Here is a 15,816-nt window from a genome sequence, read left to right as displayed (position 1 = left end):
GTATCACTGGTGGATTAGGCCAGTAGAACATGCACTGATGGTACACTGGAGGGACATTCCAGTACGTACCCAGATTAGACCATTCTGGCAATCCTCAAACACGCACATCAACTAATATAGACAAATGAGAGGGACACATTTATAAAGCGACAGAAGTCACTTCAAACATGCACGTCAACTTATCCACTATTAATGAGAGGGACACATTTACAAGGTACCAGAAACATTTTTTTTCAGAAAATTTGTCTAGTGAGAAAATAAATTAATAAGTTCCCCCTAAAACTTATATAAAAAAAATGTGGTATGAGTCTTTCCACCTGGAATGGTGATCCATAAATCTATCTGTAAGTCCCAATTCTTAATCAGATGGTACTAAACTGGAGACATCTCTATGTCAATAGTGAAGTTTCTTTGCAATAAGTTCACCAGATCTGGACGAGACCAGTTAAGGTAAACATTATACCAGGTTATCTGGAAGGTTTACTTATTAAGATGACAATTCAAATAAGTAAATACAATGCAATAATAAATTAACTTATAAAGTAAATGGTGAAACAATATGTATTTTTCATATGTATTTTATTTATTGATTATAAAAAAAAATACAATGGTTGATACGGAACCAAGATATTACAAGTATGTAAATATCCTAACAACTTATGAAATACAATTGATCTAAACTTGGAAATTCTCTTGTCAATCGAAACACTTAAAGTTGTGAAATGTTCCTTTTTGCGATTGAGAGAATATTGCACAAGCACACCAGTATATTGCAAAGTGTAAAGATGCAAAGACTTGTTATTGTGTGACAACTGTCGTCTGAGCGCTTTTACTAAAATACCCTTCCGATCATTTTAAGTTCGTTAGTTTATGTACGTAATTAGTCTTATAAGACTTTATCACGGAATAAATGAATTGCTATTTGATTTGGGCTTTATGAACGCTTAGACTTTAGAAAAAAATTGTACGTGGACTCGAGAATAGGAGGAATACTAGTTGTCTTGTGGAAATGCCAAATTAAGTAAAATATTTAAAATTAAGTCAGTTAAAGATTTAATAACTAAATATAAACATATTTATAGCCGTTAGAAAGCTATTAAAAAGTTACGTTTAAATATGACGACAAAATAAATTTACGGGTCATGAGTCTTGTAAAATGGTCGAGTCAAACGAGTTTTGTGAAGGTCAAAGATGGTCAACTCGGTCAAGGGTCAAGGGTGGGAACTAACAAAACCCTAACCCTAACTCCCTTTCTCTCATTTTCTCCCCCTCCCTTCTCACTTCACTCTTTCTTTCTTTTTCTCCTCTCCAGCCGCCCTCCCCATCCTTTCCTTCTCTCACGAAAATTGTCATCAAGAAATCACCATCTTCACATCAAAAAATGGGTGCATACAAATATACTCACGAAATACTTACACAAATCGGTTTATACATACACAAATCGGTTTATACATACAAATATACTCACGAAAATCTTTAAAACCGAAAACATATGTGAGTTTTGAGCATAAGTCGGCCGGGTTTAGACTGGATTGGTGTGATAGTCGAAGCTATGGTCACGAAGTCGACTTCTTTCCTTTCTTCACGACCGGATATCGTCATGTTCATGACCTACGGTTTGGTCAAATCGTTTTGTTCATCTTTTTCCTGATTTAAATCCGAAAACCATTGGATCCAAAATGTTTAATCCGAAGACCCTTTGAATCTGAAATCATAAATCCGAAATCTTTTTATAAATATATGTATAAATCGGTTGTTCTCTTCTTCCTTCTATTAAATTCGAAATTTTGTATATTATATACATATATATATATTTTCGGTTACATAAATGTGTATATATATGTATATAGATCCGAGTTCTTGAAAAAAATATGTGTATTTTCGGGTATATATTTGTAGATTCGAAAACTTCTTGAGAAAAATGTATGGTTTTCGGTTCAATATGAGAATATGTCAACGTATATATGCGAAAATCTCTAGATCCGAAATGATTGAACCCAAATCCTTCCAAATCCGATAACTACGGTCCGAAATCTTTCATCTTGGGTAAGTTTTGTTGTGTAATCTTGTGATTCGGTTTGGTATGTGTTGTTATGAACCGAAATCTAATAAAATCGTGGGTGTATGTATGATGTTGTTTGTTTTCGATTAGATATAGTGTAGATCCGAATGGAAATCGTGTTGTAACTTGTTCTTTGTGATCGGATCTACCCGGGATCTTGGTTTTCGATTCAGTCAACGCCGGTCTACGGCGGTCAACCATGGTCAAAGGCAGATTTACTATTTGTCTAATTTGGTCTTTTAGTTTGAATTATTTTGGTTATTATTTGGACTTATGGTTAAAGTTTGGATTAAGTTTTGAATTAGTTAAAAATTAGGGTTTGGATCTTATCTAGACTTTGTAGTCAAAATTAATTAAGTTTTCTAGTCAAAAGTAAAAACTTGGATTTCTCGTTCAAAGTGAATTATGGTTAGTCATTTCGGGTCGTGTTTATAATGTAATCCAAAAATTGTCGTGATATCGTGGTTTTATGGACTTATGACTATATATATATACATTTATATGAAAAGATTTTATAATGACTATATATAAATGCAAGAATTAAAGGACTTTGCAAAGACAAGATACAAATCATACTATTTTCCGGACTTAATATATTTTATAAAGGCGTTTATACAAGGACTTGACGGGATATAAACAATAAAACGTGACATCGGAGATAATATGGACATTAGACCTATATATATATATAATATACCAATTAATTAAAATGGACAATTTTTATATATATATAGAAGGACTAATTTTAATAAGAACATACATATATATGTATACATACATAAATAGAAAGATTAATTTGAAACGAAGGGACTTTATAAATGTTATATATAAATCATAAAGATTACATATATGCATATTTTATGACTTTTTGGACTTAACACATTTTTATAATAATATTTCATAAGAGTACTTGACGAGATATAGACAATAAATCGTGATATTATTTAACGAATTATTTCATTTAGACATTTACAAGAACAAAGGGACTCATATATATATTATGACATTTGACGAGACATAATGGCATTTCCTAAGACACTAGTATAGGACATGGACTTGTGCAAATAAGTAAGTACTTATTGAGTGACTTGTGGACAATGTAGGACTTTTGGACAGATAGTGAGCTTGTTTCAGTGTTTCTGACAGTTCGTGTTCCTGTTCGTTGATATAGGATATTTGTGCTTGTGCTGCTTTCAGGTGAGTTTCATAGCCCCTCTTTTTACAAGTTTTGGGGTAGAAGTATACTTGTTCTTTTAAACAGTTTTGTCGATTTCTGCTTATGTTCAATATTGATCCGGTGCGTATAGAGTTACTTGTGCCATTTGACGTGCTTCTGTCTTGTTGTATATGTGTGTTTATGTGTTTGTTGTTGTGCTTATTTGACGTGCTTTTTGTGTGTATTGGAGACTTGAGACTTTGGACTAAGGCAGGTACCGTAAGGCCGGACTTTGAGACATTGAGGTCTTTGAGACTTTGAGACTTGGACTTGGGACTTGAGTACTTTGACTTATATGGCGTAACCCTGCTCATTATATATTGAACAAATACTTATTTTTGTACTTAAAAGAATCGACAAAAGACTTATTTATTCGACTAGACTTTTTGACTAAAACCTACGAACTCACCAACCTTTGTGTTGACACATTTTAGTATACTTTTCAGGTACTCAGGCTAATCAGGGATAAAGACTGTTATTCTAGGCTTGGACTTCGGAGATTAGTGCTCCTTCATTTATTGTCAGACTTTAAGGCTAAATGCCTTAGACTATACCATCTAATGACTTATTGTATTAAGTTGTTCTTTTATGACTTCGAACTCATGTTTTAGGAATATATTTGTTATATTCTATTTTATTTAGCAGTATCTATGTAATTCCATGTCGTGCTGTACTTTTCATGACACCTCATGTTTCCGCCAACGGTGGGGTGTTACATATTGTGTTGTGCAAAGGCCTCTATTTATAGGCAAAGGTTGACATTGGGAATGTCAACTTTGCCGTACAAATATCGTTGGGAGCATTTAAGGATGTGTGAACTTTTCCTTGAAAATGCTAAATAAAGTATGTCAGAGTACATACTTTATCCAACCTGCTTTGTACTTTATACTAAGATAATATCTATTATCCGGGTAATGGTACATAAAGCAATAAAGGCAATTTCCTCGTAATTAGTGTAAAGCTTTGTAAGTTCTTTACACTGATGCTCTCCAGTCTTGATACGGTTAGATGGCCACTGGGCTTCGCTGCCATGGCCAGTCTCTTTCTTCCATTTGATGTCTTCGACTTCAACTGGACCGTCTTCAGGTTTGGTCAGAATTGGTTGATAAAACCCATTAATTTTCCAAGATTTTACAAAACCTTGTGTTTGTTAAAACCCATTAATTTTCCAAGATTTGGTCCAAACCTTGGAAAATTAATGGGTTTTATCAAACACAAGTTTTACAAAGTTACACTTGTATAGAAACAAGTTTGAAAACACTTGAAAATATTTCAGGACAATTAGGGGGAATTTGTTGGGTCCAGTTTCACTGAAAACTGGAGCCTCTCCAGCTGCATCTGAAGACCAGAAGAATTGTCCAAAAATATCTGAAGTCCAGTCGCAATGTACAGCCAACGCAACTGAAGACTTCCTCTAGTTGAGATCTGATCAAACCTGAAGACATTCCAATTGAAGTCGAAGACAACAAGTGGGAGATAGAGAATGGCAATGGTAGCGAAGCCCAGTTGACATTCTATTCATATAGAAACTGGAGAGCATCAGTTTAAAGCCTTTACAATGCTTTACACTGATTACGAGGAAGACCTTTTTGCTTTATGCAGCTTTATACAAGATAATATCATTTGTCTATGATTAAAGTGCAAAAGTGCATAAAGCAGGTTGGATAAAGTAACATCTTGGCTTACCTTATTAAGCATTTCAAAGGAATTCAACTAGTTTCCTTAAATGCTGTCAACCATATCAATACGATAAAGTTGGAATCCCAATGCCAACGGTCTATAAATAGAGGTCTTTGCACAACAAAAATACTACTTTGCGTATTCAGACTTTTACAATATTCTTGGTGAACTTGTGCAATATTTTCTCAATCGTAAAAGGGAACACTTCACAACTTTAAGTGTTTCGATTGTGAAAGAAAATTTCCAAGTATAGATCAATTGTATTTCATAGGTTGTTAGAATATTTAAATTTATGTATATTATTTTGGTTCCGCAACAACCTTGTATTTTATTTAACATCAATAAATAAAATACATTCGAAAATTACAACTTGGTCTCACCATATTTACTTTATTGTATTTACTTATTGCATTGTTGATGTGTAAAATCTAGTCTTAAATTTATAAACAAGTAATACCCTAGAACCGACTACTACACACTCTCGGACAGTAGACCCGTTCATATGAAATATAGTTTAAAGGTAAGTCTAGGTCGAATCTATAGAGACCGATTAAGAGTAAGCGAGTTTAATGTAATTTAAAGATTTAGATTTTAAGGACTCCCATGACCTTGGTTTTGAAAGCAGTTAGTTAATTTGAAAAAGTTAGAAATTCTGTAGAATTAATTGAAAAAAGATTTTGTGAAACAATAATATTAAAAAGCACACCCACTTGGAATAGCTCACATGTCAAATTATCACAATGTCACTTTTTATGTTGAATTACTTAATATGTAATTAAGATAAACTCTCGTTATACTCACATCTTTAATTGTCAAAAGTATAGTTATTGCGAATAATTTCTACCCTAACAATCAAGCATTAAGTCCTAAGTTGGTTTTACGATTTAACCTAAAAAGCTTTCTCTCGAACTGCTTATTAAGCGTCTAATTAGATCTCTCTATCATAAATGACTAACACATTCATCTAAATTCGATTGTTTTAATCTCTATCACTAGTTTCTCTCGAACTCCAATAACTTTGAATTAATTAAAGACCGATTAATTCTTTCATAAACCAATTAGTAATCCTATAGATTTCTCTCGAACTTCTAATTAGTTACCAACTAATTTATATAAAAAACCAAAACAATATATAAACATAGACAAACATGGATCTTCAATTAAACGTAAAAACCGTGTTCAACAATAATAATTATAACAAAGTGACAACCTATGACATGCTCACATATCCAAGTGGGTATAAAGAAAATTAGCTACTCATGACAAGATAAATAAAATTAACAATAATCAAATAAATAAAATTCATAATAATAATTGTATAGTAAATATAGTCTAACTAATAATAATAATAATAAATGTAAAAGAGTTAAAAGATCGAACCAGAAGTCGTTGGCTGATTGATCGAGAGCTGCTACCCACGAACCAAAGTCTTACAATACTCCCTATATTATTCTAAAAATTGTCATGTCCATTCTATATTATTTTATTATGATATATGATATGATATGATATATATAGTCGTTGGGATTTATTTGTGACTCCACCTCTTAACCGACTTTCTTCCACGACAAATATAGCCAACTTAATTCAATTGTTTCCTTATTCCGTCTCGGCCCATACTTTATTCTCTTTTCCTTTCATTGATTGTAGTCCACGTATGGACTTTTGTTAACTCCATCCATAAAGTTGAATAATAACCATTATTTGTTTTGGGCTGTATCATGAACCCGTTTAGAAACTTTAAAGTTATTTTGCTTCATGTATCATACAGGCAAGTCCACTTTTGTAAGTCTGTTAAGCTTTAGTTTTTATTTTCTCACAAATCAACTTCATGCTCATTCTTGACGTATCTCATCTCATATACTATAATTTAATAGAAGTACATATTAAATATAATAGTCTATAAAAATGACAATAATACGAACATAAAATAATTATAAAAAAACGATATCACGTAAAATAAATATATATAAAATAGGCGATATCAATTGTCATTTACTTATTGTCACCATTTAAGTAATCTAACCATGGACTTGGTATAAATTCACTATAACTGGTCGTCTCAAGTTGAGTGTTTATATTGCAAAGAATTCTCACCATTGACATAGAGGTGTTTTCAGGTAGTACCATCTCTTGAGTTGAGACTTATAATAATTTAGTTTTGATGGGATGTTAGAAACATAAAATGTTAAAGAGGGCAATTTTCTTTCTAATATAGTATAGATTAAGACCATCAAGTCGTGAATATAGAGCAACAGAAAGTTGTAGCTATAGCAAGTCTTCCATTCCAAGAAACCAGCTTCTCAATATGGATCTACAAGCATTCACATCATACTTTACAAGAATTCGAAAATACTAGAAATTTTGAAGAGGATTCGCGCTCCATTCATCCCAGCTGATAAAATTCCACTGTTGACGTTGTGGATCCAAAGGTGTGTATAAGTAACAATCAATAAGTAAACAATGTAGCTTCCAATCTTAACAGGAACTCTACTAGGAATTCCGAGGTTGTCGCACCATTTAATGATATCTTGAGGGTGTGAATCCGAATCCAATTGCTCAAAAGTCAAAAGACTTTTAGTTTCTCTCGATACCTTGCACCTTTGAAAAATATGATTGATGGTCTCTACACCATTTTGACATTGCTTGCAACTTACCGAGTTCACGCCAATACCCCTTGCAAATAGTTTGACATTGGTGGGGATACAATTCCATCTCATTCTCCAAATAAATATATTCAATTCACTTTCTTGGGAAGAAGTGAGGTCCATTTAGTCTTTACTTTGGGATCAAGAGGAAGACAATGATGAGCGGTATTCTTTTCTTATCTGAGCAATATTAAATTCGGTCTCACCATTGAGATTCCATGACCAATTAAGAATCATCAACATCAGTAGCCGTACCTCCTAGTGTGAGATAACTAATAAGGGAATTTACCTGATGTTGTTCACGCAAAGACCTTAAAGGTCTTCTCCAATTCCAATTCCACCCATTAGCTTGACGACGATCACTCACCGAACATTCTTTATTTAAATTTAAGCTACTAGTCTTGGTAGTTATGAAGCCAAAGCCACATTGCCGCACCAAATGTCTGTCCAAAATTTAGTCTTTAAGTCGTGGCCCACCGTTACACGTATATCGGATTTTTGATGGCATTCTTTTACTGTCTCTACATTCTAGACCAGCAACCTGTATTATTAGAAACAAAATTAGAGAAGCAACCTTTACCATCTATCGCCTTTAAGACTGTAACCCATAGATTGTTCAGACTATCAAGAGCACGCCATCTCCTTTTGTAAAGAAGTGCCTTGTTCATGGCGTCCAAACTTCCAATGCCAATACCTCCCTCTTCTTTTGAAGCTATTTACTTTACCCCATTTAATCCATGCTAATTTTCTATTGGAACTAGAACCATCCCAGAAAAAAAGTTAGATCTGATGGACTCTAAAACTTGATTAACCTTTCTAGGCATCCGGAAAATGGAAAGGAAATAAATCCCCAAGGAACCGAGGGCCGAAGATACTAAAGTAGATCTACCTCCTATAGATTATAAATTAGCCTTCCAGTTGGAAAGTCATTTCTGAAATTTACTCAAAATTGGGTTCCAAGTATTGATTCTTCTAGAGTTGCAACCAAATGGGATGCCACGATATTTACTCAATTTTGCATCCAATACCATTGGCCATATGCGAGACTTCAGCTTCGTCAACCCCAATACCGATAATGGAAGACTTATCAAAATTGATTTTTAGACCCGATACACAGTAGAAGAATCGAAATGCATTAGAGATGACATTTAAATTCGACTTGATCCAATTGCCTACCAACATAACATCATCTGCGTAAAATAGATGAGAAATAGAAACATCGTTGATGTTAGCACAAGCAAACCTCCCACATCTAACCAAATTATTTAAAGTCACGTGGAGTCCCTCCATAGCAATGATAAATAGAAACGGTGCTATGGGATCTCTTTGACGTAAGCCACAACAGATGAGAAATTCTTCAGTGGGACTCCCATTAACCATGGCAGATGATCTTGCAGAAAATAAACAGGTTTTTATCCACGAAATCCATTTATGACTAAATCCCATAACTGACAATATGAATAATAAAACGTCTCATAACAAAGAATCAGAAGCCTTGGCAAAATCGATCTTGAAAGGCATCGACTCTTATAATAGTCAATAACTTCGTTAAGGAGCATGGGGCCATCCAAAATTTGCCTGCCTTTGATGAATGCAGTTTGTTCAGGACTTACGATAGAATCAACCGCATTGGCAAGACGATTAGAAAACAACTTTGAAATGATCTTGTATTGCATACCAATTAAGCTAATGGGCCTGAAATCGGAAACAATTAGGGTATTAAGAACCTTAGGAAGTAAAGTGATAAAGGAGGAATTACAACCGGGAGGAATGACTGCTTGGTTTTGAAATTCTGAAACCATGTCGACGATTTCATTTTTCAGAGTATCCCAATGCCTTATAATGAAAGCAAAAGATAATTCATCCGCCCAAGAGCTTTCTCCCCACCACAGTTCCAACTGCCAGTTTTTGTTTTATCAATAGAAAAATCCGCCTCAAGCATAACAGAGTTAGAATCAGGGAGTTTCTTGAAATTATCCGAATCAAGAGAAATAGGAAGCCCTTCCAATTTTCTTAAACTTATCTAAAATTATTGTAAAAACAACTTCTGATATCTCTAGGTTCATTGATCCAAACGTCATTATGTTTAACTCCTTTTAAAGAAGCAACTCGTCTTTTCTTATTAATCACGACATGTAAGAATTTTGAGTTTTCATCTCCTTCAATGCACCATTTGATTTTTGCCTTTTATTTCAAGTCCCGATTTGCATTGTGATCCAAAGTATTAGCTTTTGCCATGAGAAAACGTCTCTGATTGCATAACTCGACTTTATCATTATCCCTGGAAAGCTCGTTATCAACATCAGCAATCTCTCAAGTAATGTGGTCTCTATTGCGAATGGGGACTCTGTTCTTGTTCCACGTCTTCAGTTCCACTAGTTTGAGACGTTTTAACTTTTGTTTCAAACATACAAAAGCCCCTGTATTACGCAGTCCTCCATCTTGCTTCCGGTTGGTAGTGACGAGAGTGTCAAACTCTTCACTCTCGAGCAATGTTTTAAAAACCGGTATTTTAGTTATACCGGTGTGGAAAAATTTTCCGGTATTACCGGTATTATCGGTAATATCGGAAATACCGGCCGGTACAACTATTTTTAATTTATTATATTTTTTGTGTAAAAATCCTACAAAACTTGTTACAATTTAACAAAAATAGTCAAAATGCAATTATAATTTAATCAAAAATAATACCAAATATGTATTTCATAACAAAATATAGGTTTTAAAGTCACAAATAACAAAAAATAACATTAAAGTATCATAAAAATAATTTTTTTAAAAAATCAAAATTTATTTTTTGAAAATACCGATACCAGTATGGTAATACCGGAAAATACCGAGAATACCGGAAATACCGGCCGGTATTGAATAATGAAAATACCGAGAAAATACCGGACTTAAAATATCGGCGTGGTCTCCGGTACCGGTGATACCGGCCGGTATTTACCGGTATTTAAAACATTGCTCTTGGGAATCCATCCAATAAATTGTTAATTGCGGTTAGTGGTCTAACGTATTCAACATCCTAACCTATAATTAGCCTGTCATTATGTATGTTTGCTTTTAAATTTTTATAAATTATTCGGTATCTCTCTCATACCTTAAAATAATTCTTCCATCCCATGTTCAAAGTTTAAAAAAAAAAAATGAGATACGAATTGATCGTTAACGAATTAGTATAAAAAGATTGATATATTCTCCTAAAAATTAATCTAAAACTACAAGACGATGATAACACTTAAATTCCACTAAATCTCGTTCCTTATTTTATCCATTGATTTTTCCATTAAAAAGGATTTTTAGGTTAAACTTTTAAAAAAATTAATCATTTTCTTGAGTGATGAAATTACACCATTAGTCAATTTTTATATTTTAAAAAATATTATCTACCCCTAAATATTTGTATATTAACTAACACGTTACTCGCGCGATGCGGCGATGGTCATGATGGCGACAATGTAATGCTGGGGGCGACTGTTGGTGGTGGATGAGGCGCCGAGTGGTGTAGATAATTGATGTAAAAGTAATTTATGTAAAGGGTTAATAGAGATATTTTAAAAGATAAATGATTGATAGTGTAATTTAATCATTAAAGTTAAGGGTGTAGTATAGATGAAAATATTCTAAGGAGTGTTAAGTGAAAATATTACATATTTTTCAACATTTCTAAAGATAAAGTGTTATTTTTATTATAATATAGTATAGATTACCTCATCATTTGACGTCACCACCACCATAATCATCCGTCGCCTCCGTCACAAAGTCGTCGCTGCATCATTGGCGCATGCGCAAATACTTCCATTAATACTCGTATTAAATAGACCCGGAGCCCAAAAAACAAGATTGTGGCCAATGGTGCAAAATATTGATAAATTTTTCTCTTCTTAAACAAACAATTGTATTTTTTTTGAAAGGTGTGAATCATTTGCTCGCAACAAGGGATCTAACTTACGTTATTTTAACCTGATCCGCGCTAGAGAGGCCTCTCACCCTCAATATCTAATAGGAGGAGAAACTCTCAACTAAACCGCTCGAAGGCACGACATTTAATTGGAATAAAACCATGCCCCTTAGTCCTGCTTCTGCAGAACTTTATTTGTGAAATACCTTAAAATGTCTTTCCCATGTCTTGAACTCAAAACTTCCAGGACCCTCAATACCTAGTAGGAGGAGAAACTCCCAACTAAACCACCCGAAGGCACGACATTTAATTGGGATAAAACTCTGCCCCCTCAGTCCTGCTTCTGGAGGACTTTATTTGTGAAATACCTTAAAATATCTTTCCTATATGTCGAACTCGAGACTTCAAGACTTTCAGCATGAAACTGGTGCTAAACCATTAAATTATCAGGGAAAACTGGTGCCTAAACCATTAAGTTATCAGGGAAAGTACAACATATTGTTTTCATGTTATAACACATATCCATTTAGCTAGAAGCTAATTCAATTATTTTTTATTACATGTCACAATCATATTGTTTTCTAATTTGTCATTTGTCACAATTAAATTCTCAAACGCATACTTTCTGCCTAATATTAAATTTAAAAAGACCCGCCTAACAATAAACTTCGAACAGGAATACCCTTAGTCCCTTATGGCCTTATCGATACATTTGTGTAACAATTTGTGAAGAAGACTCACCGTCTTGGAATAAACAGTTCAGTGATCTCTGTTCCGGTTTTAGCACACCTTAATTTAAAAGAAAAGAATGGATCCACACCGTGATGGACCACTCATTTATATCCCAAAGCCTCTGGGAGCATTACATATATGAATGTGCTCAATACAAACTTTTTGTAATTTACCTTTCAAAAAAAAAAATATATATATATATATATATATAATTTACTTGACCAAAAAGTGTATGCGAATCAACCCCCAAGACAAAATTGACCCAGCCCGACTATGTTGCCACCTCTAAACCACAGCTATTAAGAAATGTGCCAAAACCCCCAAAACGTAAATGTTCAATAAACACTGTTCAAACTTCGAAGGTCTAATAACTCGGAAAAGAATTTGATAATACCATCACATATGGATATGAAACAAACAATTGGACTCTTTGAACATATAAGAAGTTTACGATCAAGAATTCGTTACAGCATCAGTTGTCTCAACCCCAAGAGACGGAGGGTTTGAAACCCTCTGTTTTGTTTGCTGATTTAGAAGATCTGTCAACTATCTAATTGTCTTGACAAACACCATAGAAAATAGTCAAACACCCATTATCTGACCCGACCCATATTTCACATGCCCGTTTTGCCAAGTCTAAATTATAACTCCCGTATGCTACTAGACAGATATGAAGGAAGAATATGGCATGAGCTAAAAAGCACGTCATGCTAACAAGCGACGCCTGTTGTTTGTGGTCAAATACACATGTAATCAGCCAAGTAAAAAGAACCAAGCAAATGATAATCTTTTCCTCATAAAACGCACACACAAACATTACAAAACTACAATACTCATATTTTGAAATCACATGTAAGGTGCAGAGACGATAACATTTAACATTTCTATAAACAATCTAAACCAAAAAACCAGACAACCAAACTTTGCAGATTGTAGTTATTAATCCCATAGAATATAAAAAGTTTAAACCGGTGGTTAATAAGACACGATTTCAACTTTTAAACAAGATAGGAGCTGCTACCCAAAAATGAAAATCAAGAAGAGAAATAAAAAATCAATCCTTAGGCAAACCTTAGGTTGAAATCAAGGCAAACTAACTAAGATCTGTAGACATCTCCTTACGCTTTAATTCCAACGTCATTTGTTCATTTTCCAATTTCATCTTCTCGTTTTCCATCTTCATCATCTCTAGTTCCATATCCTTTTTCCTGCGAAACCTTTGCCACTTAAACCGTTCTCTCTCCAATTCCAACATTTGTGCTTGAATATGTACCTTCTGCTCTTCAAGTTGTACTAACCGATGTTTCATCCATTGGTCTTGCAAAAGATTTGCTTTCATCCCTTCTTGATTCATGTCACCCTGCACTTTCAGTTGTGAACCCTCGTTTGGTTTTACCCTTTTTGAAGATCCCTCACCGACACTATATGCTACTCTGTGATCAATATTTAAACCATGATTATGATGAGTTTGATGGTCATCATACTCATCATGATCATCTATGTATGGATCGTGATCCTCCTCCTCAAGATCAAGATCATCATGTGTCCCCCGTCTTCCATCATTCTCATGATCATCTCGAGCTCTAAGTGCAAACCTCAGTGAACGCTGCAATTCAGGATCATGAGGAAGATGCAAACGATTCGCGTTATGATACGAACACATTTCTTCATAGTACAAGTGCTTAGAGTTAAGAATCTTTTTAACTTCATCTTTTGCTTTATCAGAAACATGATCCATCATATCAAGAAGGGAAGGATTCTCGACAACTTCACAAGAAGTACCTCTACCAAGAATTTCATTAAGTCGTTTATAACGTTTATTTAAATCATTAAACTTATCCTCACACTGTTGAGGAGAAACAAAATGACCCCTTTCCGCCATAACTTTAGAAACAGACTTCCACTTACCCTTCTTTTGCAAATTCAAATACTTTCTTCTTGTCCCACCTCCAATTTCCACCGAAGCATCCTCACCTAAATAAGAGACCGCAGTTATCAAAAGCCTCACCATAGGATCACTCCATTTCACTCTATGCCACTGTGACATATTTTTCCCACGGTTTTCATCATTCCGATTCTCCTGACCATCTTCATTAAAACTAGGTTCATCCTCATCACTTATAGAACTCTTTCCCCTATCCCCTTTCCCAAAATCAGACAAAGAAATCGTCTGATTATGACGATTACATTCTTGAATCGTTCCCATTCGTAAAGGGAAACTTTCGTGGATCACAGGATGATTCAGGCCTCCTTGTTGTCTACTAGATTGAACGTTAAGCTGATGATGTTGTTGCTGGAAATTAAAAGGGTTTTGTTGTTGTTGATGCTGATTAACTCTCATAGAATTTTGCAAATCGAAACTTCCACCCGATCCCAAAATCATATTCCCAGATGATAGATTACTCTCCATTGATAATTAATCAATATATCTCAAACAAACTATCCTATGTCAATCTAAAAATCTCCTAAATCCCTCCTTAAATTAAGCATCAATTTCACACTCTATAAACACAAGAAATCAATATTTCAAGAATTTTTTTTTGTTTTCAAGTGAAAGTTTAAACCTTTTTTACATCTAATACACAAAATGACAAAAACCCATGTGCTAAAACAGTAAAACCTAATTAGTCACCAAAATTTGGTATTTATTTTTCTGGTGTGACAAATAACCATCTTTTTTTTTGTTGTTGAACTTTTCACAAAGATTGGTATACAAAGTGCAAAGTTCAAACCTTTATTGATACTTAACACTACAATCAAGAATCAAAGCTAAAATAGGAACAACGATTTAATACCCACTAGAGAAATAAGTCAAATTACACCAAAACAAAACTTATATAATAATTGGGAGAAAAAATCATGCTGAAAAAGACTTACAAATGTTGAATTGGAGATGAAGGTGGTGTAACTGGAGAGATCTGCGTTTTGTGAGTGTGTGCTTGTGTTATGAAATTGTAATTAGTGAAAAGGGTTTATTGCAATTGATGTTACAAGTTCAATGAATGCAAATACAATGTACGTTTGGGTTGAAAGTGGGGTCCAGATTTAGCTCCGAGAAACAAGCGTAGAAAAAGGGTAAAAAGCCAAAAATAGTATTATTTTTAAACGGAGTAGGTAAATAAAGTCTATGTAAAAGTTAAGGGGTTTATATAAAATTTAGAGTTATGTAAAATTTATGGGGTTTATATAAAATTTAAGGGTTTATATAAAAACTTAATCTATAATTTTTTTTAATGTGGCAATATCTAAACTTAGTTAAAGTTTACAAATAATCTTTCCTATTTTTAAAAGTTGAATTTTGGTTTGGGGTATTACGAGTATTTTTAAAGATGAATTTCTTTTTAAATTTCATGTCTCGGTTTGATAATGGAAGTTTTCGCATATGCTGTTTTAACTGAGTCTACGCTAAAGATATTTCTTAAAATAGAAATATTTATTTTAAATACAAGATGGAGGAAAAACCCTATTAATCTGTCCGAAGACACAACGACTAATAAAGGTAAACTCTACCCCTCACACTTAAACTTGCCTATACCCAAGCCATATACATTGGTTATAAGGTTATCTCCAATGGGGT

General features: G+C 33.8%; 1 protein-coding gene and 1 long non-coding RNA gene across 2 annotated transcripts; one reads left to right on the top strand and one right to left on the bottom strand.

Annotated features, from left to right (window-relative positions):
• The first annotated feature begins 1,282 nt into the window (after window positions 1-1,282).
• On the top strand, window positions 1,283-3,751 carry LOC122608183. Its single transcript, XR_006325182.1, has 3 exons — window positions 1,283-2,046; window positions 3,166-3,259; window positions 3,725-3,751. It is a non-coding gene; the product is annotated as an uncharacterized LOC122608183 (long non-coding RNA).
• Window positions 3,752-13,103: 9,352 nt separating this feature from the next.
• LOC122607135 lies at window positions 13,104-15,199 on the bottom strand. Its single transcript, XM_043780056.1, has one exon. The coding sequence runs from the start codon at window positions 14,647-14,649 to the stop codon at window positions 13,333-13,335; it is 1,317 nt and encodes a 438-aa protein (XP_043635991.1). The 5' UTR covers window positions 14,650-15,199; the 3' UTR covers window positions 13,104-13,332.
• Between the last annotated feature and the right edge of the window lie 617 nt (window positions 15,200-15,816).

The sequence above is a fragment of the Erigeron canadensis genome, chromosome 7, assembly GCF_010389155.1.
Source record: "Erigeron canadensis isolate Cc75 chromosome 7, C_canadensis_v1, whole genome shotgun sequence".
NCBI classification, from domain to species: Eukaryota; Viridiplantae; Streptophyta; class Magnoliopsida; order Asterales; family Asteraceae; genus Erigeron; species Erigeron canadensis.
This window is presented reverse-complemented; position numbering and strand designations above follow the sequence as displayed.

What these genes read in the sequence shown, in the direction of transcription:
- LOC122607135 (XM_043780056.1), bottom strand. Translation starts at nt 14,649, where the DNA reads ATGGAGAGTAATCTATCATCTGGGAATATGATTTTGGGATCGGGTGGA.